Below are 24,416 nucleotides of genomic sequence, written 5' to 3' on the forward strand. Positions count from 1 at the left end.
AAATAAATGCAATTATAATTCACTGTACATCAACATTTAAACATAAGTAATTATCTATATATTTACATAAGATATACCTTCTGTATATTTTTCAATCTTTTTTATTGTTGAGTTTTTTATTCTAATTTCTGTTCTTTCAGTAACCCTTATTACCCTTGGATTAATGAAGTACACGTTATCTTTTCTTATGTTAGTGTCCACCAGCAACACACATTAATTACCCTGTTATTGTGTGTATAAGATCTACTTTCTGTATATATATTTTTTTTATTCTTATTTAAAAGTTTTCTTCTCTAGTTATTCCCCTCTGGGATTAATGGAGTTCATCTTATCCTATGTGATTGTGTAGCAGCTGCACACTGTGGATATAGACATGGACCAGCCTCCCAGGGGCCCCACTGTGGTCCAGCGTGGTGCGCAGAGGGCCGTAGGCTCAGCACAGGTAAACATCATAGACTCAGTCACGCCCACCTCACAGGTGACACGCGGACCTGAGACACAGAGAAGGTTGGGTGGGACTCAACAGAGCAACCTATAAAAAGTTTACATTTCAATCTGAATCTCCGTGATATGTCTGTTTAATTCTCTGTTTGTACACAGTTGTACCCATTACATTTATTGTCAAATGAGGAAATACGTTGTCAAAATGACAACCCCTCAAAGGAACATTTCATGGCGATTCAGATTTTATTTTAAAAAAATGTATTTTTGGTTCTGACAGGACCAAGCGGATCCAGGTGAAATTAGCGATGATGAGGCTACCTATGAAAACCTGGAGGACCCTCCCAGATGTGTTGAGGACACTGCAGACGCAGGCGTCCATTGTGTCACCGTCCACCAACTGTCAAAATGACAAACGTCTGGACAACACGTGATGAAGCAGGGGGAAGTTGTCGGAGCTAGCTTGTTGTGGCTGTGTTCAGATGCATCATAACCGACTGAACAAACTTTGTTTCCCTTGGTCCTTAAACAAGCAGTTAGACCTACAGAACAAGCAGTAGATCTACACTCGGTATACCTTAACGCCAATTAGGCAGTACATAAATTAATACGGGTGGGAAAAATTATCGATTCTTCGATGCATCGCGATTCTCGCTAGAACGATTCTGTCTTGATGCAGATAAATTAATTTCATTTTTTTTGCCTGCTACAACAATCTGTTCGCCAGAGAGGGATAATTTTTGTAATTTAAAAAATATTGAATTTATCTTCAGTGTGTATTGGCCAATGTGATTCGTCTTAACACGATTGTGATTCAGCCTACGCATAGCATGCGCGCAAACTCACAGTCATCATTATTGGTCGTCAAATTTTGGTCCACTGAAGGGGTTGTTTTGTAACGCCAGGTAACGTCTTTTTCTACCGAACGTCTAATGTTGACATCCGTGGGACCTCTGTGTAAGGGCTAGTAGGCTAGGGGAACTCATATTAATGTTAGAAAACCTCAGAAAGTGATATTTTCATGCCATTATAGCTTTACTATACTATTTTGCAATTAAACAATGTGTGCAAACAAACAGAAAAGTTTCCTTTTTTTTTTAATTATTATTATTTTAAATAACTTAAATACATATATAAAGGGGAAGGTTTCCAAGTTGTAAGCAATGGCCTTCTGATGCTTTTCAGTAAGTGATTTAGTTATGTTTTTGGAATTTCAAAAAATATTTCTTAAACATATTTCCTTGAAAAGTGGTGTAAACCACTTTTCATGTTGTGCAAGTGTAAACAATAATAATGTAACCAATAATAATGACTATTACTTAGCCCTTCTTGGAACATGGATCCTTGAGGGAAGGGAACCGAATCAATAGACCATGTGCATAATCTTCTCTGATTGCTTCAGTGGGGAGGTGCCTGAGAGGAGATATTAAATTAGTACATTAGTACATTTATGCAATGGCAAATTAGCACATTTATGCATGGCCAGTTTGTGTTAAGTGTTAAGAAACCTGTTAGGCAGACGCAGCATCACGTGTATCCTCGTTTCGATGTCTCTTGCTATAGACCTAGTCTAGGATGACAGATAATGCACTTGAGCTGAAGGCATTAACTTTTGTCCCTGTTGCATCCTTGTATGTAACTTTAGCATCCGGTGGCAGGCAAAATCTCTCGATGACTGGAAAAGATAGTACGATAAAACTGAATGTGCTTTTTAAGTCAGCAATGTTTCTTGCCTCACAGCGAAAAACTGTTCTCATTAAATATCACCACTGTTTAATCATTCAATTGATCTAGAGCATTTTTCCATCACAACCCATTCCCTCTTAAGTGCAAATTTTAGATTTTTTTGAATTTTTAAAATTGATGATTGGCATTTTATTATTGACTGTTTTGGAGTATATTATGCTTTACACTCTATGAAGCACACAGTGCAGAACTGATTGTATAGTTTGAATGAGGCTGCTAAAGGCATACCAAGAAATATGAATATACAACATTACGGAGCTTACAGAAGGAGCATTTAAATGAACACGGGTGTGGTTCTAAACCTTTTTCCTGAGCCATGCTAACCTTTTTCATGGAATTGCCGAAAGTCAAACCGTCCTTCATCCTCATCCAACTTCACATACTTCTGCTGTTGGCCGTACTTCACCTGGACCAGGAACTTTTCTGAAACATGCAAGGAAGTTTGACAAGGTAAATAAACATTTAAAGGAAGAACGGTAAAAACTAGAATGCGTGTGTGAGTGTGCTTGCTAAAATGCCGCAGATGGTAAACTGCCCAATCTGGCAACACTGCCTAGCCCGGCAATTGCCAGACCAAGCTCAATCGTAGATTGCACGTTGGTCTGGGGAGGCTGCTGTCAATTTCTTCAGCACAAGAGGCGTGATCAACGGCCCTAATTCCAACGACTCTGTACGCCATTGGCTGCTTGCTGTTGCTTCTCTGTCGTGGTTGTGTTAAACCAGCCAATAGCGCGCCAGGGGGGCATGCAAAAACTTATCAAAGAAATGTATTGCTCTTCTCAAGACCCTTGTGCAGGGCGTATTCAAATCGCTGGCAGAATGGGCCGGGGGGGGGGGTACCCAGTCTAAACACTGCCTGTACGTCCTCCCCACTCTGACCTCAGTGTAAATCAATGAGACCAACCCAAAAGGAAGCCGGAATCGAACTTAAACTGTGAACAAATTTATACTCTGAACAAAGTATAAATGATATCAAAATCCCTTTTTGATATATCTACAAGTGTGTAGATATGTTGACTGGTTTGAACGCAGTCAATTTAGTTACGATGTCTTAAGCAGTAGTAGCAACCACACTAATTAAAGCCCAAAAAATCATGATTGATTAAGTATAAGACGGATTTAGTAACACATGGTTAGCTTAGCCAAATAGCATAGACTGCTAATTGGCTAATCACCAACCATGTGTTTGTGATAAGCCAATGAGCATAGACTACTAATTGGCTAATCACCAGGACAAATTAGCTGATCAGTCCTGGCATTAAACAAAGTTTTGTAATGCATATATTCACTGTAGATGTTTCATTGTTCATATTGAAATACAGAGCATCAATTTATACTTTTTCAGTAAATTTGACTCAATTGCACACTGTATTGCATGAGAGGTAGAAAATGGTGCAGACTTGAGAAGTGAAATGGATGGGCGGAACTTAATTACATCTCTGCGGAGTTGGGCTAATGTTTAACCCTGACATTTCAACGCACAAAAATCGCAACAATATTATTCAGAGACAGTGGCTAAATATCGACGGTGCAACCGGTGCAGCTGCCTGGGGCCCAGACGGCGTCAGGGGCCCATGGAGGAAGAAAAATATCTATATATCGCCCAGGGTGGCAAATGTGTCGGGGGCGCCCTCTGGTGGCGCCCTTAATTAATTCACTAAATTATACGAAACCCTCACCGCAGTAAGCAGGAAAGTAACCCTATATATTTTACATTTTTGGCTAATTTACCTGAAGTTATAATTGTGTTGCAGTGTTATTGTTGAGGAATTTATCATTATCTTGATGATCTTCTAAAAAAGAAATACAAACTGAATCTAAAATCTTCGTTTAATCTTTAATCTCTCTGCCAAATCAAGAGTATTTAACACCCTTTACAATCAAAATATGAATTCCAACTTTCACCTCTTTTAAATGTGAATGGAAAAAGCAGTTCAAGACTCCAGCAACTGTAGGCTATTGAAGATGTTTCAATACTAAAGGTTGTAAGCCGCCAAGTGGACAAAACAGTTAGTGCTGTTTTAAATTCACAAGGCATTCAGACAGTAAAGTAGAAGTAGAAATGTGTTAAGTGTGTAAGCTTTACTTTGACTGTTTAAGTGAGTATACTTAATAAGTAGTAAATTAATTGCAGCTAATCATGTTCAAAGAGTTGTGGATAAAAACCGTAAGGGTTATGAATGCATACAGTTGCTTGTTCTCTGTGGCAAAATTACTCTATCAACCTCAAAGCAGAGCCCCAACATTATCCTGCTTAGGGCCCCCAGGTGTAGAGGTCCGGCCCTGCATCTGACAATAACAAACTGTTCCATGCAGTTTGAATATTTCGCTCAACGTAAATGGCGGTTTTGTTTATATCGCCCTATCTTTGTGGATTATAATTGCAAAAGGACACACACAATTACTTTAAAACAGTCCCGCTTGTCTCTGCCTACAAGTTTAAAGGGTGTGCTTGACAGTTAATGGGAGCCTCAGGATGTGTAAAAACGACTTTAGCTGTGTTCGAAATCGTTCCCTATACACTCGTTCCCTATTCCCTATATAGTGTACATGATATAGTTCACTATATAGGGAATAGGGAACGAGAATTCGGACACTACGCTGACGCCTCGTTTCCACATACGTATGTTTTTCGTATCCGTGCTTCCGTAAATTTACGGAAGGGGGCGCTAGTGTTTTACGTACGGACATGAATTTATTTACGGTCAGCCAAAAAGATTGGGGAACGTAATGGCCGTTTTTAAGAGACCGGTACTTTGGAACATGAGGATCGACATATACAGAGATAAAAACAAAACCAACCAGGCTTGGAAAGAGATCGGCGAGGAGTTTGGCCTGCCAGGTACTTACATGTTTTGTGAAAAACATAAAAACTTTCATACGGTATCTCCGTAAAACGACGGCGAACGTTACATTTTTTGAACGTGTATTACGGACATACCAGACAGACATTTTACGGAGGGGAGGAGTCTCGGAGGAAAAACGGACATTACGGAGAATCACATAGGAATGAATGGACTTTCGGTCGGAGACGGTTGGATCGCATACGAGAATTTTCCGTCTCGTAAACGGTCGTTGCCATTTGAAACGCGTTGCCCAATTGCGAGAAATGTGCATTTTACTTTCATAATGTTCGCTCGGTGAATGTGAAGGATGTTTGGTTTGATAGTTATGACGAAGAGGGAACGCTCCGTTCACTTGCATGGACAGTCTCTGGTTGCTAAGCAACCTCAACGTCTTGGCGGACTATATCTCTGCTGATCAACACTACGAATGCTGGAAACACACCAGACACACCATGTGAAGTTATTTAACCCGATTATTGTTATTTATATCTGGGATTATTTAACATTCCACCCTGTGCTGTTTTTAACCGACTCCAAGTGACCTGCTGCAGGTCCTGGCTCCTCTACGTCCGCCATGTTTTAATTCCGTTCACGAAGCATTCGGAATTCAAGATCGGACGCAATCGGACATGGTCGGAAATGTCATCGACCGTTTCAAATGGCAACGACCGTTTACGAGACGGAAAATTGCTGCGCCGACATCATCTAAACCAGGGATGCCAGGGTGAAATCTGTCAGGGGGCCAGATTGTTTTCAAGTGGGACCTCGGGGGGCCAAATTACCGGTACACTTTTGGCCTGGCAAGACCAAACACTAAACAAATAGACATGCTATTTGATATAATTAATGAAGGCCTGCTATACATTAAAAATTAATTGCAATACACAATAGCCTCGCAACGAAGCATACAATTATATGGCAGCCAAAAGCAATTTACCCTTTTTAACTGTGTAACATCAACCTCTGTATGTCAGTAACTTACATTTAAAATATTTTAAAAACAACAAGTTGACTAGGTCACAGAAATAACACAAGTAAACTGTAAATTACTTTCATCAAATTTATTGACAACTTGCACATAAAATCATCTGGATGCACAGGCCTAATTAGGCAAATTAAAAAGATGGCCAGGCTAAGTAGCCAAGGCCTAAAGAAGTCAAAATATGTACCAAGGTTAAGTACTCAAACAGGTCAGGTGACTAAATATTAAGTAGAAATTAATAATAAAAAAAATATTACAACATTACAACAAGCAACTGATAGCACATTAACTTTGTCAATCAACTCCCACAAATATTTCCACATACCTATCTCCTTTATTTCCTCCCCATCATTACTTCCCTGCACTATGAAACATGAGGAAGCCAGCTACATTTTACATGTCGAAGCCAGAAGCCTTTTAGTTTTCACCAGCTTGTCCACATTGGGGGACAGGCTCTGGGCCGTGGCTATTTTCATGACATCATTGAGATGTCCATGTGTCAGGCGATTGCGCACTTTCGATTTATTAAAATTCATTACTGAAAATGCCTGCTCGCATAAATATGTTGTGCCAAACATACAGAGGATTTTACCTGCAAAGGCAGTGATAATTGGGTACTCGGGTGGCAAAGACTGGTAAAATGATTCAATACCAGTAGATGCATACGCATCTTTCAACCGCGCACAGCATTGCAAGTCTATCAGTTCCATTTGCATCCCCTCTGGGACCTCGGAAGCATCCGTCGTGAATGGAGAGCGAAAAAGCGCAAAGTCCTTTTCCAGTTCAGTGAAAACCGTGAATCGTGAGTCAAACTCGTGCATGAGGCCGGAAAGCAAGCTTGCATACTTGACCATGCTCTGATGGTTGACAGACAGAGATTTTAAACATGGGAAATGGGCTGCATTGCGCTGGCTGAGCTGTGCCTTCCATAACGCAAGTTTATTTTGAAAGGCACGGACACTGTCATAATACTCGGTAACGAGTTTGTTGCGACCTTGCATAGTAACATTCAAGACGTTTAAATGTTCGGTAATGTCCACTAAGAAGGCAAGGTCTCTGATCCATTCGGGGTCGTCCAATTCCTCCACAGGCTTCCCTTTAGCCTGCATGAACTCGTCTATCTCTTTGCGTAATTTGTAGAACCGTTTGAGCACTGCGCCTCGGCTCAACCAACGCACATCGGTGTGATAGGGAAGGCCCTGGTGAATGTCATTTTCAAATAAAAATGCATCGAATTGCCGATGGTTAAGCCCTCTGGCCCTGATAAAATTGACAGTGGCAATAACAACACTCATAACATGCTCCATTTTCAGACTTTTGCAGCACAACGCCTCTTAGTGTAAAATACAGTGAAAGTTCCAGAATACCTGGTCTGGGTTTGCCTCTCGTACCTTTTCTCTCAACTTCACGACCACCCCGGCCTTTCTTCCTACCATGGAAGGTGCACCATCCGTAGCCACACTGACAGCGCGACTCCAGTCCACCTCCAGATTGTCAAGGGCCCCGACAAGGCTAACGAACACGTCGTTAGCTGTAGTCGTGTCTGTCATGGGTACCACGGAAACAAACTCCTCCGTGACATTCAAGGCAGCATCCACTCCGCGAATAAATATCGCCAACTGGGCCGTATCAGTCACATCAGTGCTCTCGTCAAGGGCAATAGAGAACGCGATGAATGACTTTATCTTCTCTTTAAGTTGGCTGCGCAAGTCGCTGGAGAGCTCTTCCACTCTCTCGGTCACTGTAGGTCGGGATAAGCTGATGTTCGCTAGGGCTTGTCGACTTTCTGGACACACTAGCTCGGCTGCCTTTGTGATGCACGTCCTCACGAATTCCCCCTCAGAGAAAGGCTTGGAAGCTTTAGCTATCTCCCATGCGATGACATAGCTCGCCTTCACTGCCCCTAAACATGAAGTAAAATGTGATGTTAGTATACAGAAATCCCCATTCGAAAACAACTAGGCTACGGTTGTCGTAAAAATAAGACTTTGAGAAGAATTAAAACGAACCTTCATATGTCTCTCGGCATTTCGAGAAAGCGGATTGCTGTTTTCTGAGGGATGAGGCTAGCTCGTTTAGCTTTTGTGCCCTGCGTGGCCCTGTGTACTCGTTGTACTTCTCCTGATGGGTCTCGTAATGTCGTCTGATGTTGTACTCCTTTGGCACAGCCACTTGTTGCGAACAAATTAAACATACAGGTTTGCCCCCCACTTCCCAAAAGAAATACTTTTCTTTCCATTTCTCCTGAAAGACACGACATTCAGAGTCAACCTTCCGCTTCTTTGATAACATCCTGACTGATATCGAGCGGGAGCCACGTGTGGATCGAGCGGGAGCCACGTGTTCCTTAGAACGTTGGTCAGTGCACACGCTGCAACTGAGACGGGCAAGACCAACTTGGATTACGTGGAAAATAATTAAAAATAATCATTATACTTAAAACCATTAAGTAAGGATAAAAAACAAAAGTACATTTACATTTGTTGATATTGTATCATAATTTTATTTATAAAAAAAAAAAAAACGTATACAATTTATAAAAAAAAAAAAAAAACTCTTCCCAACCACTGATGTAACGGGGCCGAATGTGATGTCAATTCGGGCCGGATCCGGCCCGCGGGCCGCCACCACGGCATCCCTGATCTAAACAAACCGGGCTGGAGGTTGTATTGATGTTGAATGTTACATTTCCTTGTTCAAGTCTTTTTAAATTAATTTGGTTCCCAAATAAATTGTTGCCATTTCTAAACACAAGCTGGAGACTCCATCATTTAATGTATTTGTTTTCGCGGTTATTCAGCTTCTTCTTCTCCCCTGGAAAAATACAACCGCATTGCATTGTGGTATACGGGAGTAACATTTAGGGAACATCGTATCAGAGAATGTCTAATATGAGGAGAACTGGCACTCGCGGGTTATTTCCGGGTTTCTGGACTGGTTGCAGTAATAATCTTTGACCACGCGGGGCGCTCGTAGGCGAGTCCAGAATGAATGGGAGCCAACGGCGTTTTACCCTCAGAATCCACTTTTCTCACGATGTAATTTTTTGTCAAGTAATTTGAAAGTTGCTATCAAAGGGTGGGGCTAAAATAATAAACTCAGCTGAATATTGCATTTTTTCGTAGACGGGCTCTGATCGTATGTACCCTATTTTAAGTCCACTATATAGTGGACCACTGAGAATTCGAACACCCTACAAAACCCTATTTAGTGCACTACATCCATGATAGGGAACGATTTCGAACACAGCTTTTGACTGTTTTGCGGTCAGTTTTAGGAGGCTTCAGTTCCGTTGAGCGGAGTGCAGAGGTGCGTTCAAGTTCAGCAAACATAGGCGAACGTTCGCAACGAACGCGTTGACATTAAACAATTAATTTTGAACGATTTTTGAACACCGTTCTAAACAAACTGTAAACGAAAAAAATGGATACGAAGGCCATGGTATTAGCGGCAGCCTCCATGTTAATGGAAGAGTTTACAGAAGAGGGTTTGCAAGTGGTCGACCTCGTTGAAAGCCTACTGCAGACAACCAGTACGGAAAATTCAAGAATAGAGGGCGACGTCACCGAAGTTGTACCCACTTACTGCGATATAACGTTCAAATCGCATTTTAGGATGCAAAAGACAACAGTTGAAGTAAGGGTGTAGATAGGCTATATGAAACGTTTTATCTATTGCTTTCTGTGTAGGAAAGGAGTAAATGATTTCAATATAGTTCAGTTTAATGCCATGGCAACGAATGTCACGTAGCCGAAGAGAACATCTCTTGCAGTCCGCGATCCATCTCTGTTTGTGGAGAACTACCTCTTCAGACAGTTTGCCTATGTTCGTAAACGTTTGCTTGCTTATGTTCGTTTAACGGAAAATGTTTAAAATCGTTCGCGAACGTTTGCCTATGTTTGCGATTCTGAACGCACCTCTGACAAGCTTGTTTTTTAATTGCCATCTGGTTAGCGGGCAGCAATTAAGAGCGAAATCTCGCGAGCTTACACAATGAATGTATATTAAGAACGCTCACACGGCAATACAATATTTTCCCTCATCGCGCTCAACAGTTATATATTCAAAAGAAATAATAGACTTACACTTTTTCCTAATGTCCGCAAGTGTGGCACCTAGAGTTTTCATAAACACACAAACGTAGGCTGGTTTGTTTTTTTCTTAATTTGGATGTTTTAAATGCTTTAAGCTGCTGCTGTGAAAGCTAAAGAAAAGCTATCTTGAGCCTAGAAGTAAACTTCACTGGTCGGTAACGTTTGGGCTGCTTGGAAGCCTGGTTGGTTGGATAAATTTCAGTTGGTTAAATCAGGGACGGCATTTCTATTGACTATTTTGGAAGCTGTTGCCATTGCAGCTTACCAGGACCATTCGTATGATAATAGAGATACACAGATCTAAATAGAGCTCAGTATTTAATGGTTATGGCATTTTGCCCGCGGTGCGCCATTAATACATCCCACACATGAGATACAGAGTTCACCTCGAGATACACTGGCCACCGTCGGCTGAACATAGTTCAACAAGTCCATTTAATCCCCTTGAAGGAAGTCAGGGTTTCCTTAAACTCTGATCCAAGTTCAAAACTTGATATTCTCTTCCAAATTAAAAGCGCGTACGCTCTTTCTGAGAAACCCTTCGGTCAGTGATACAGAGCCGAGGTCTGCTGCAGGAGACGCACCACGGTTCATTCAATTTACAGCAGTTTCTATTTCGGACAGGGACCCAGTCAGCCATACCCCCGGGGGATACTGTTGCAGAACGCAGACACTCACCTCCACCCCCTGGGTGACCCAGCTCTGAAATGTCGTAAGAGAAGAGATCTCTGCCTCTTTGCTACGATGAGCCTGAAGAGCAACAGGCTCAATGAGGCTTTCTTTTTTTTTTACATTTAGGGCATTTAGAGGACGCTTTTATCCAAAGCAACTTACAGTAAGTATATTTGTCAGATGAAAGAGAAACAACAATATATCGCTGCTGGTCGGTTCGGTTAGGGTTTCCATAGAACCAAGTGCCAGGCACTAACTATCGCTAGGTTAACCCATTCCCGTCAACAACAAAGATATCTAGGATAAGATGCTACACGGTGCTAAGTACTATTTTTAAGTGCCAGGACGTACAACACGCATATCAGGAGGAAACCAACAGTGTCAGGGACGACCGCTTTAGGCTAAACACTGAGGCACAGGTCAACAGCAAGCGGTCAGTTCAGGGCTGGTCAGTGCATCGGTGGTGGTGGCGGTGGTGGAGGTGGTGGTGGTGGTGGTGGTGGGGGCGGGAGAGGGGGGGGGGGCGGGCAGGAGGAAATGGAATGGAATGCATTTCCTTAATCTCCTTCAGCTGGAATCTGTTTAGGCTTTTCACACACTTTGCGTCCCTGTTTGCATTAGGGATGGCAATCAGTGGAGGTTCGCTCTTTCAAACAGTAGCCCATGAAATCAATCAGGTGCCCAGTGCTTTGAACTCTCTCTCTCTCTCTCTCTCTCTCTCTCTCTCTCTCTCTCTCTCTCTCTCTCTCTCTCTCTCTCTCTCTCTCTCTCTCTCTCTCTCTCTCTCTCTCTCTCTCTCTCTCTCTCTCTCTCTCTCTCCCATCACATGCAGATAAACACACACACACACACACCCTCACTCACAAAAACACCCATACAGACACACGCACACGCACCCACACACACACACACACACACACACACACACACACACACACACACACACACACACACACACACACACACACACACACACACACACACACACATCTGACTTCTCACATGTCTCTGAAATACATAAGAGATGATACAACACGATTAGGCGTGATATTTTTACACCAGAAAGTTATTTTCCAGCGGCAGTGTCATTCAACATTTGAGGCGGTGCCGTTATAGGTTATGACACCATAGCTGCTGCGAACAGAAAATACAAAACTTTTCCGTCTATATCCTCGATGCTGTTAATTCAGTGGTGAGGATCATTCCGCCATGAGTGAAAGCCGAGGCCGGTTGCGGTGAGAGTTGACCCGATGAACCCTTCCACTGAAGTAAATCACCCGAGGAAACGCTCACATGATGGGCAACACGGGGGTCGTTTGCCGCTTCATCTGCGGCGGTGTGCAGGGGTCTGCATCAAGCTCACTTTCAAAACAGAACCGTAATTATTTGATTTGGTACATGCTTGGATAGCCTAGGTGGCGGATTATATGGTCTGGTGCAGAAAATGACGGTGAATGAAAGATAATGAGAGGCACTTTGCAGGCGGGTGTATATAACGGTGAAACAATCGGGGGGATTTCCACCCTCCTGTCCCGATCCCTGCCCCCATTGTTTTATGGGAACTGTTGAATAAATAAGTCCGGGCTGGATGTCATGACTTCAGACCTGTATTGTTGACGTGCCTGGTGCGTTACTATATGACAATGTGTGTTCAGTTTTTAGGATTTGCTTGTTTACACTGATAATGGTCCCAATACTAAGAGTCCCCAAATGAAAATGAAAGGCTGCTTTTACGATGCTTAATGGGTGCATTTCTGACTGTGTATTATTATTGACTATGTGCCATAAACACATGAAGTTATGATAATGATCTGAAGTCATTGAGTAAAACGACCCAGTTCAGTAAAGACACTAAAAGTGACATTAGGCCAAATAATATATTATAGCAAGAAAGTATAAACTATAGTATTTTCTAGCAAGAGCTAGGTTATCGAAGAATAAGACTTGTTTCAATATCATACCACTTTAACAAGTCGTTCTCCATTTAGGGGAAGGCCTATTTAATCATTTTAAATGAATTTATTTGTTACGTATAAAACAAAAAAGAGCATTCATATAACGCTTAAACTTCCAAAAACCTCCACTGCCTGCACGCTTTCTGAATACACTTTATCCGGATTGAATAGTTGAACAACTTAACAAATTTCTGGGCATCCAGACCAAGCTTGCAAACAAACATCAGCGAATGAAGTACATTAATAGGTTAACCGGTGGATCGGGAACCAATGCTTCTGCCCCGGGACAGCTGCTTACCTTGTCTTGTCCCGCCGCGTCCACCCTGGAAAGTGAAAAGTCCTCTCATGACAATCCTGGGAAGCGCCGCCGAAGTTCAGTTTGGGAGGAGGGCGGATCCAACGCAGTTCCCCAACTACTTTTGGACGGACAGTATAACGGTCCAATGAGCGCGCAGCAACGTCAACGTGAGCGCATCAACGGGATCCAAGGCCAGATGGCGCCAAAATGCGAGTTTCCAGTTCCTAGCAATGAGGTTCAAGGGCGGGAAATGAGTTATCATGACACCACCTGCTGGACATAAACTTTTTAAATATGAAATTAGGTTTTTTGTAATAAAAAAAATCATGAATCATTGGCTTAATAATAATATACTATTAACACCGTTAACACAAAAAAAATGGTTATGATTTATTTTTTGGACATTTTCATAGGGAATTTATGGGAACCTTTAGATTTTAAGTGGACCACCCCACACTATGTTATATTCCAGCCTAGCACTGGGCTAATACCTGGTAATATTTGTTAGGTGTTTATGGTAAATAGTACCAAGGTAAATAAACTTTAATGAGCAGTAGGACAATAGGCCGGCACCGCAGAAAGGAAATCTAAAGGAAACAGTTTCAGTTTACTTACAGTTTACTGCAGGCGGGGGAAGGTCAGCAGGCCGCCTGATAAACCCTATTAAAGGGGACATATTATACCACCAGGTGTCAGTGTGATTAGCCTATCCAGCACAGATCTAGGCGGACACGCCTACTAGTAATGTCATATGGGGCAGATTTTCGAAACGGCTTGTAAGGCTAATCACACTCACACCTGGTGGCATAATATGTCCCATTTAAACATACCTGATAAAGGAACAGGTGTAGATAAAAACCCTCAAACACACAAATACATCTGACCTTTAAAACAAGCAGAAGTAGCATTTGGCCTTGTCCGTGACTACATTATAATATCAACTACCCAATGTTGAGGGCATGGAAATTACTCACCTTCATGTGTTTTCTACTATGTATATTTATCTTCCTTCAAGGACTCCTTCACATTAGTCCCCAGTTTACGTCTTAATGCCGTTAAAGCATTATTAACTACACTAGAGTTGACTCCAGGAATCCTGACTAACCCTGACTTGGTTGCAGCAGTTTTCCTCAGAGAAGCGATTTAAAGAGAGCTCTCTTTGCTCTACCGGTTAGCACGTCCACGCCAAGGTCAATACAGGAGGCACTCGAGGCAGTAGCCAGTCCAGCAGCCACAGCCCAACCACACAAGGCTGTGAGTCATCAAGACAGCCTATACCAAGACTTAAATACTGCCAATACAATCCTACTACAACCCAAGACGGAACTAGAAGATTTCAAAGGCAATGCATTGTTATTGAATGTGATTGAATGATGCACAATGCCAGCAGTATCTACCTACATGAATGACTATTGATAAGAGTCGAAGGATGAGGTCGATTCTGGGAGGTTTTCAGTTCCAGAGACGTTAAGTTGTACTCGTCCTTCGGAGGAGACGTAAAACCGAGGTCCTGACTCACTGAGGTCATAAAAGATCCCAGGGCACTTATCGCAAAGAGTAGGGGTTCCCCCGGTGTCCTGGCCCAACCAGGCTCATTCAATCTGGCCCCCTAATCATCCCCCTGTATTATTGTATAATTGGCTGACTCATTAATTCCCTCACCCTCCACCTCGAGCTGGTGTGTGGTGAGCGTTCTGGCGCAGATTGGCTGCCGTGCATCACCCTTAATGGGTGCTACACACTGGTGGTGGTGAGTGAGGTCCCCCCTATCAATGTAATGCGTCTTTGAGTGTCTAGGACAAAGCGCTATATAAATTCAATGCATTATTATCATTATTATTATTACTTTTTACTGAACCTTTATTTATCCAGGTAGATTATACATTGAAATAAAATAAAGTAAAATCAAGGGATCTTGCCTGGAGGGCACAGCATGGGGTAACATAACAGCACAAAACAAACATCAGAGCATTGAACACCGGTGATAGAAGTGCAAATGAAAGATGAAATAAAGAATGAGTGAAATATCAAATGCAGCAGACAATCATGTTCTGTTCCAAGTTCAGCCTTTTAGGAGGGATTTGAAATCAGAAGGGAGAATCAATCACTCAGCCTCTTTTCAGCTGAATCCAGGATGGGACTGTTTAAGAAAAGCATTCTTGCCCATCGTCTCTATCCTGACACTGGGAATAGCTTGCGAGCGTTTTGGTACAGGGGTCTCTAGAAAGTCCAATGTATTCGTCAATCCGCATGTATGCGTGGTGTGGGTGTGTTTCAGTTTTATTCATTTTTCCAGGAAACCGATTCAGAAGTCAAGCAGAAGTAGCATTGCCTTGTCCTGTTAGTGAGGATGATGACGCACCTAATGCACAGCTCACTGTCACCAACATTGCCATCGTGTTGAAGGAGTCCATTGTCCTCACAGATCTTCACACACACACACACACACACACACACACACACACACACACACACACACACACACACACACACACACACACACACACACACACACACACACACACACACACACACACACACACACACACAAACACACACACACACACACACACACACACACACACACACACACACACACACACACACACACACAGCAGATAAACGGGAAGCTTATTTGTGGTCAGCTTTGTTAAGCCCTACAGTAAAGTGATCTGTCCGTCAAGATTATTTTATTTATCTATTCATATTTATTTTAATACAAGTACATAGACGTTTTGACAGTAAACAGGTACTGAAATTTGTGGCCTCCATTTTTAGTTTGTAGTGTTTCCCCCTGCTATGAGGATTGTGTCCTTTTTTGGTTGACACCAGAGCACACGCGCGCACACACAAACACACAAACACAAACACACACACACACAGCAGATAAACGAGAAGCTTGTTTGTGGTCAGTTATGTTTAGCCGTACACTAAAAGGATCTTTCTGTCCATTATTGTATTTATTTATTATATTTATTATATTACAAGTACATAGACATTTTGTCAGTAAACGGGTACTGAAATGTACTTACATTTTTTGCTTTGGATTTGGTGGCAAGGGTTGTTTATAATGTTTATAATGTTAATGTTCAAGCTTTTTATTACCTTCATGGTGAAAAATAAACTTGCAAAATGGTTTAAAATGCAAAAGCTGGTCTATTGTCCGTTTGTGTAATTGTTAATAGGATTTCCTTTGTAAAACAAACTCAAAATGGAAGTTTTTACACATGAATGATTCAACATCATATTGACTTAGAATTCTTAGTGTGTAAATCTAAATTTGTGAAGCTTGAGGTAGGGGGAGAGGGAGGAGGGAGGGGGAGAGGAGAGGGAGGGAGGGTCGGAGGGGGGAGAGGAGGGAGAGGAGAGGAGGAGAGGGAGGGAGAGAGGAGAGGGAGAGGAGGGGGAGGCGAGGAGGCGTAAAATATGATGACGATACGGTGATGACGATACGGTACACGACGAAACTAAACGAAGCTCGCTACCTTTGTCCGACATTGCCTCTCTTCCACTCTGCCCCCCAGGGCCGGTTCTAGCCCTTTGGTAGCCCTAGGCAAAATTTAGTTTTGTGCCCCCCGTTCCCATAGCGAGCGGAGCGTTGCCTTGTTAATTTACATTACTATGCTAAACATCACTGAAGACACATATTAACTGATTTAACTTTACTTTGCTTGCAGTTTTTTCTCCAGAAACTTTATTGAAGATGTTTAACAGTAAAGGTTAAGCCACCTAGTGGAAAATACAGTTAGTGCTGTTTTAAAATGTACAAGGCATTCAGTCCGTAGGCTACTGCGAAGGAAGCATGTGTCTTTCCAAAAAAACTATTTGTTTCTTTGTACTTTTTTAGTTTTACTTTTGATACTTCTACATTTGAACGATGATATATAGGCTACTATTAAAACTTAACGAGGTGCAATGTTGAGCTAGATGGATGCTATTGACTGGGTGTTTTACATTTCTTAATTATCTGGATTGTATCGTTACATGCCAACATTTAATCCAAATGCATAATTTAGCTCAGAAGGAGCTACCAATATTGTGTGAAGTGTCCCGTGATAAACCCCCTGTCAGTTGGAGAATAGCTCAGAGGACCTCCATAGTTCCCCATAAGCTGGGGAAGCATAACCGTCCCAGGCAGTGGCGGTTTTAGGCTCGGGCAAACCGGGCAGCCGCCCGGGTGGGGTAAATTATTTTAGTTTTTGCTATTTCTGATGACATGTTTCAACCTAACAACAGTTATGAATGGTTCCTTCTAGGGATGAGTCGGTCGCGACCGATAACCACAGGTAAACAACCGGGCGTTGTTTACCTGTGTTTGAGAGATGCTTCATGAACCACCTCCAGAACGCAAGCTCGTATACCTTGTGTCTCTGTTAGAATAAACCATGTGCTGAACATTTACCAATCTCCGAGTCATACCTAGCACGAGACGACCATATCACAAAGGATCAAAATAGTTTTTCATCACAGGGTGCCATATTTGTGGGGGGCGCCACGAGCAGTTAAGATAAGGTGAGGCCTGCGTGCAGCAGCAGCGTCTCAGCATCATGACGTAGCGCTCTGCATAAAACCAGAGTTTGAGGAACAAGCTGCTAAGAAAGCGCTGTCCACTGTGATAAAGTCCCACGCTAACACAAAACGTATGTATTTCCATCACAACCAACACCCCTGTTTTACCCAGTTTTAAAACACTTTGGTTGCTGGTCACCCAGCGTTTGGTGCGGTTTGGAGCGGAGGATCATGAAGGGCTTGTTTGGTTCTTGAAGGTTTTTTCGACTCGCTTGGTGGAACCGGGAGAACCTCGGTGTCGGGACCTTTAGGATCCCACCTTCGCCGTCCCGGACATGGCTGGGCTCGACGGACTCAGGGTACTGCTGCTGCTGGCTGGGCTGGTCGCCATGGCAAACTGTGAGTAGAGTTTGCAGAGTAGAGTATGATCTGTCACGGATCGTTTGCTCTTCCTCTGTTGAGTTCTTGGTGACGGGGGGAAGAACTAGTTAAGTATCCAGATCAGGTATTGCGTGGCGTTGAACGGGATAAGATTTGTTATTCAGGCACCAGCTTTCTGTGTATAGTTGTGACAGCACCATAGTTGTTTTCATCTTTTAGGTAGAGAAATAAAATCGGCGAAAAATGTATGCAAAGGTACAAAATTATGAGAACAAAATGAAGATTTATATCTTGGTTCGCGACCCCTGCAGTATTGGGTATGTTTCTGCCGGAGTAGCTCTGTAAAGATACGGCTCATTTCAATAGTTTCCCTTTCTGGTCATGTTTCCACCAGTTACCCACCAGATATTTTGTAATGTAGCATACGCAGTTATGTTAGATGAAAACCTAGATGAAAGTATTTTGGCGATTTAATATTTATGTTTTTTATTTAGTAGACGTAATTCCCAGCATGTGCGTGTTTATTTTGGCGGTGTGACATAGAAGTCAACCCTCGCACACAGACACACACACACACACACAGGTTGAAATTCTTTTTCATGTGTGTTTGTGAGTACATGTGTGATGTGTGCTTCCTGAGTGTTCATGACTGAGTGCACCCCGAGCTCTCTATGATGCCACCGGCATGACTGGAAGGTCTGACACCTAATGCCACGTGTCAGTCAATCTCTGTCTATTCCGAGCTCTCCCCCTGTCCGTTCCCGGGCTGGAGAGAGATCCTCCTGCAGGATTCATCCTCTTCATCCATTCATATTCTGCCCATCCGCTCCAATAACAATCAAGGTTCATTTTAGCAATCTACAGCAAAGGTGCCAGAATCATTATCAGTCATCTTATTTCTCTCTCTCTCTCTCTCTCTCTCTCTCTCTCTCTCTCTCTCTCTCTCCTCTCTTTCTCTCTCTCTCCCCCTCTCTCTCTCTCTCTCTCCTCTCTCTCTCTCTCTCTCTCTCTCTCTCTCTCTCTCTCTCTCTCTCTCTCTCTCTCTCTCTCTCTCTCTCTCTCTCTCTCTCTCTCTCTCTCTCTCTCTCTCTCTCTCTCTCTCTCTCTCTCTCTCTCTCTCTCTCTCTCTCTCCCCTTTCCATTCTCGGGGGGGGGGGGGGGGTTGTATTGCAATCAAACCCTTGATTGAATACAACGTTGTAATCGAGGGTTTATATTATATACAGTTTATGTGGTGCAAAGGGAAGTTGGAACTGATCAAATGATTTGTCTGAAATGAGAGGGCGTTAATGGCAGGATGTAAAAGAGACATTGCAGACAATGTGAAGATTAATATCTTAGAAAATGTTCTGGTCATTTTGGGTTTGCAATCCTTTTGATCTCAACCAATCTGTAAACTACACATGGGCAGGATATGACTAACATTATCTATGTATTATACAACATACATACATATAACTATCAGGGGTTTTTCTAAACAAGGGAACAGGGGCGCTGCGCCCCGATACTCCCGGCGTGCGCCATCCTACCGAAATGCCGACTGAACCTGTCAGACTTGGATCTGTACTTACATGCTGCTGTACAACATACACTATTTCTCAAAACGATCTTTTCTCCGCGAAAATATCCAATCACCACCACCTGACAATGTGTCTGATCCTCAAATAACTTATAATTACTCCAAAAATATTCCGATCCGAATTGGTGTTTCCCAGACCGAGTCGACATGCTAACGTTAAAGTTATTAGCAGCTAGCTAGCTAGCTACTATGTATTTGAATGGGTTTTTGGTCTAGGCGCTAAGAACATAGCCTCCCTCTACGCCAGAATGGTGGTCACTCCGGTTCACACGGCTGACTGTGAAAGGGCCTTATCCACCCTCAAAAGGGTGAAGAAAAGGCTGGTCATGTTGCTAGGTACACGTCCTGCGTCCCTGACGCATTAAAATCTGAAAGGACGCACTAAACTCACTATCCATGCGTCCCGGGGACGCATCTCATTTTCCCCATGAAAAACGATACATTGTGAACATTAAACAACTCGTGTTTAATCACAGTAACTGGCCAAAGAAACCTTCTTGTGAGCAGATCGGACAAGCCCTGTTTCAACCCTCTGCGCATCTACTTGGCGCAGACGTTATCCCCTGTACAAAGTATCGCGACATGCTAATTTAGCCGCTACCAAAACAACTAGCTCGTCACCGCTGATTTCATTTCAACAATTAAAAATACGAACTTCATAGTAAATAAACCCACGTTTCCACTGCTCGATGCTGTGCTCATTCGTGTCGAATGAGCAAATCAAATAGGATTTTTTTGCAATCCTTCTGATTGAATATATGTACATTTATGACAAAATCGTGAGGACTAGGCTTGTGACACACACACACACACACACACACACACACACACACACACACACACACACACACACACACAAATGTGGCGCTCGCGCGGTAATAGCTCATTGGCGCCACCTAGTGATCATTATGTGCAAATGCACAGCCTCATTAAAATGACTTAGGGGTCATTTGACCCCTCTTGCGGCGCTAGGAGTAAGTAAAAATGGCCCGGCGTTTCTAGTGTTAAACATGAACGGTTGAGTACTCCAGCTCTAACCATATCATACCACCATCAAGGAGTTTAACACTATTAATTTAATTTAAGAAATAGAATAATAATAAAAAAGAAACACATTTTTTAAACTGGGGAGTCGACTCGGGACCCATTGAATTTCTCAGGGACCCACCCAACTCGCCACCTGTGGGTCCCGGGGACTCACTACATTGAAAACCTATCAACATCACTGGGTCTACCATGACTAACGCTACCCTGAACCACCTCCTCAGGATCAGTATTGAGGGGCCTGCAATTGATCAATTTGATTTTGACAAGGCAGTGAGCCGTTGGGGCAGTCTCAGGAACAGACGGCTGCTGTTGTGATTTGTCCTACTTAATAAAAGTTTAGCCAATATTTTTGAAATTTGTCGTGTTTATTTACAGGGTAAAATGTACCATTTAATCATTATTTTTTCAAAAGCTTCGCGCCGTGGAAGGGGGAGACCCCCCTTCCACACCATCCCCCGCCTCGGTCGCGTTGCTCCCTCGGCTTTGTGCAGGGGTCTGCTCCCTGCTACTTTTTTTTTCTAGAAAAACCCCTGACTATGATTCACTGGCACTTTAACAACAGTGTAATAAGCACAGTAAGGATAAATAATGACATTACATATACATATGAAGTGCCAGGGAACCGAAAATCTGTTGGCATTCCTTCTATAATGTTAAACATAGCTGGTTTATGCTATTCACTGGTTATTTTATCTTAGCCTGATGCCGAAAAAACGAATGGAACAAACAAAGAAGTCTTGAGTAATAAATAGTGAGAACCAAAATCAATATTTTCTCATGGGTCAAGGCAGCGTTTTGGGCTGAGCGTTGAAAGAAGGAGAAGGGAGGGGGACTAAGTGGTCATCCCCATGGTCACGGCCAACATTGTGATACTTTCACTATGAGTGTCAAAGAAGCCTTCCCTTCTGGGTGAGTCGACCTTACCGCCCCATAGACAGAGCTCCACTCTCCCACACAGGCACTGTGGCGCTATAATGTCGTTGAAGCACTCTCTCTCTAAAAAAGCTCAAGCTCAGATCGGAGTAGGACTGGTCGACAGAGAGCCAAAAACATAGGATGCTTCAATGTCATGTTCAATGTTAAAATGTGCTCAGTAGGACTGCGTAGCATTCATTTTTATCCGTGCTAAACTTCCACTGTAAAAGCCAGTGTGTGCGTTTGTATGTGTGCGCATGTGCATGTGTGTTTGTGGTAGGGACAGGGGGGGTCATCATCACATGGGTCTCTGCGGCAAATTAATCTCGACCCTGAAAACATTTGTGCCACCTGCCTAGCCTAACCACATCCTGAGTCTCATTGTCCTCCCCAGCTGCTGTGGTATCTCGTCTGTCACGCACCGTCTCCTTGTGTAAGACACAAGGGGAAAACGGTCTCTTCACGTTCGCACTGTGATGAATAAAGAACCAAAATGTTTCTGTTTTTGGCAAATTGCCTTTATGTATCAGGAGGATTGGTATAATGCAGAATGATTTATAACACTTTACTATTATGCGGAAACCACAATCATTTTGTTCAATGGCTACTATATGCAAAGAAAGATGTTAAAAAATTAAAATTAAAATAATATATAAAAAAAAAATATCTGCAACATACCATAGAATCGGCCAATCTGGACAAAATAAGGAAGTTAACATTTAGCGATTTTTTACTAATTTTTTCAAGTCAGACAGGAAATGGTGGTTAGCATTCTGAAAGAACAATTGTTCTTCCTATTTGCTATTTGCACATTGCCTTTGCAGCCAGGTTATACCACACACAGCCTATACACAAGATCCAGTGAGAATCATCACTTCTTGCAACAGCCCCGGTTTCTCCACCTGCAATAGCTCTCACCCAGCAGAGAGGGGTACGTTTCTCCACCTGCTTACCCCCAGCAGGGAGAATTGAGTTCCTCCACCTGCTCTCACCCAGCAGAGAGGGCTAATTTCCCCACCCAGAGCTATCAGTCTAAAATACGAGGTCTTGTCAATCCCATTAACACAGCGTCACCAAGGAGTCTGAGAGCTCTTTCCAAACCTGGTCAGAAGAACACCGAACACGACTCACTTCTTTCCTGTGATAGAAACCCATCACGGCACATTTATGCGTGTGTTTTATAGTGGTTATAACATCTATTTCTGCTAAAACTGTTGCAAGGTCCGCATCGTCCGACCGCGTTGCGAGCCGATTCGTAAATACACTCCAGTGCAGTGCTTCCCCAACCTATCCAAACCACAGTTAATTAAAATCCAAAACACCCCAACTACATCCACTAAAGAAACCCTTGTGAACTAGGTGTGGCAAGGAGACCGATTGTTGTCCACCAACGCCACCGTGTTATTATTAAATCAAGGAAATACATGATGTGATGAACTAATATGACATACCAATATATAATAACCGGGTTCCCAAGAACAAAGTTCAGAACTGCAGGCAAAGCAGTGAGGAACAGAGACGTGAATGTTCCTCAAACGAACAATACGTTTATTACTTCTGAATTGGAAAAACGTTTAATATTAGTATTATTACAAAATATCAGGAACTTTATCTTACTCATAAAGAAAACAAATATCAACTGGCGGCCAGTAGGCCCCAGCGACACACGGGGAGATAATGGTAAATGGTCCACATTTATTCTGCGCTTTTCCTAACCAGTGACCACTCAAAGCGCTTTACAACATTGCCTCACATTCACTCATTCACACACCGACGGCGGTGTCGACCACAAAAGGCGTCGATCAGGTCGTAGGGTGCGGTTAGGGGGAGATGTCTTGCTCAGGAAGACCTCGACACTCAGCTAGGAGGAGCCGGGGATCGAACTAGCAACCTCCGGTTACCAGCCAGCCCGCTCTACCTCTTGAGCCACGTGCTGCTCTAATAATAGGATGGACGTGCAGACAATATCAACGTATAATAATAATAATAACCACATCGTGGAAACAATAACATCTATGTCTCTCTCAATCTCTCTCTTTCTCTTCCTGTTTCTCTCTCTCTCCATCTCTAGGTCAGGTGAATGCCACTGGTGAGTTGTGATGCAGTATTTATTTTCCGCAACAAAAAAACTGTCAAGAATGCAGTCAAATTATTACCTCACATTCCCTTACATTTCTCTCTCTCTCTCTCTCTCTCTCTCTCTCTCTCTCTCTCTCTCTCTCTCTCTCTCTCTCTCTCTCTCTCTCTCTCTCTCTCTCCATTTGCAGTAGAGCCGAAGACCCTCACTAGTAAGTTGTAATGCAGTGTTTCATTCTGCACAAAAACAAAAAACATTCACACACCGACGGCGGTGTCGACCACGCAAGGCGGGGATCAGGTCTTATGGAGCAGGTAGGAGGAGATGTCTTGCTCAGGAAGACCTCGACACTCAGCTAGGAGGAGCCGGGGATCGAACTAGCAACCTTCCGATTACCAGCCAGCCCGCTCTACCTCCTGAACCACGTTCTGCTCTAATAATGGGATGGACGTGCCGACAATATAAACGTACACAGAGAATGAAACGGGGAAGGAAGCGACATGAAGTGGTGTGCTCACACTCACGGCATTGCGGTGTTCAAATCTTTTTTTATCTTTTTGCCTTGCTCCGCGACAGAATTTGCAACCCGATGTTATGTTACACGTCTCCCTCACACAGGGAGAAGCCATGACGATGAAGCGTGTCATTCAGGACGGTGTTGTTAAACCGTCTGCCTGAAGACATGTAAATCCAGCGTGAACAACAGTCTGAATGCGTATGATGAAGCAATGTGTAACACATGTTGTGTGTATGAAACACACACACATCTCTTAATCTTAGCAGCAGTTGGGAAATCTTAACTAAGAGGAAAGTAACACAGATGGTCGACCAGTAAGGGCTAAGTCACTAGTCTGACAAAAAACTCCTTCTGTTC

General features: G+C 42.9%; 2 protein-coding genes and 1 long non-coding RNA gene across 6 annotated transcripts in view; 1 reads left to right on the top strand and 2 right to left on the bottom strand.

Annotated features, from left to right (window-relative positions):
* Positions 1-14,635, bottom strand: part of LOC115555239 (uncharacterized) — a 98,099-nt gene extending 83,464 nt beyond the window's left edge. For all 4 annotated transcript variants that reach the window (XR_003978848.1, XR_003978847.1, XR_003978849.1 and 1 more), the window contains exons 1-3: positions 13,650-14,635; positions 13,035-13,258; positions 2,512-2,610 (exon numbers count right to left, since the gene is read on the bottom strand). This is a non-coding gene — a long non-coding RNA (uncharacterized LOC115555239). The remainder of the gene's footprint in view (positions 1-2,511; positions 2,611-13,034; positions 13,259-13,649) is intronic.
* LOC115555227 (receptor-type tyrosine-protein phosphatase C-like) overlaps positions 1-24,416 on the top strand; it is a 46,803-nt gene that overhangs the window by 9,438 nt on the left and 12,949 nt on the right. The gene's annotated exons all lie outside the window — the stretch shown is intronic.
* LOC115555234 (general transcription factor II-I repeat domain-containing protein 2B-like) lies at positions 6,080-8,669 on the bottom strand. Its single transcript, XM_030371979.1, has 2 exons — positions 8,025-8,669; positions 6,080-7,918 (listed from the first exon to the last, which is right to left on the bottom strand). The coding sequence occupies exon 2, from the start codon at positions 7,320-7,322 to the stop codon at positions 6,402-6,404; it is 921 nt and encodes a 306-aa protein (XP_030227839.1). The 5' UTR covers positions 7,323-7,918; positions 8,025-8,669; the 3' UTR covers positions 6,080-6,401.

Source organism: Gadus morhua, chromosome 12, assembly GCF_902167405.1.
Source record: "Gadus morhua chromosome 12, gadMor3.0, whole genome shotgun sequence".
In the NCBI taxonomy this organism is placed as follows: Eukaryota; Metazoa; Chordata; class Actinopteri; order Gadiformes; family Gadidae; genus Gadus; species Gadus morhua.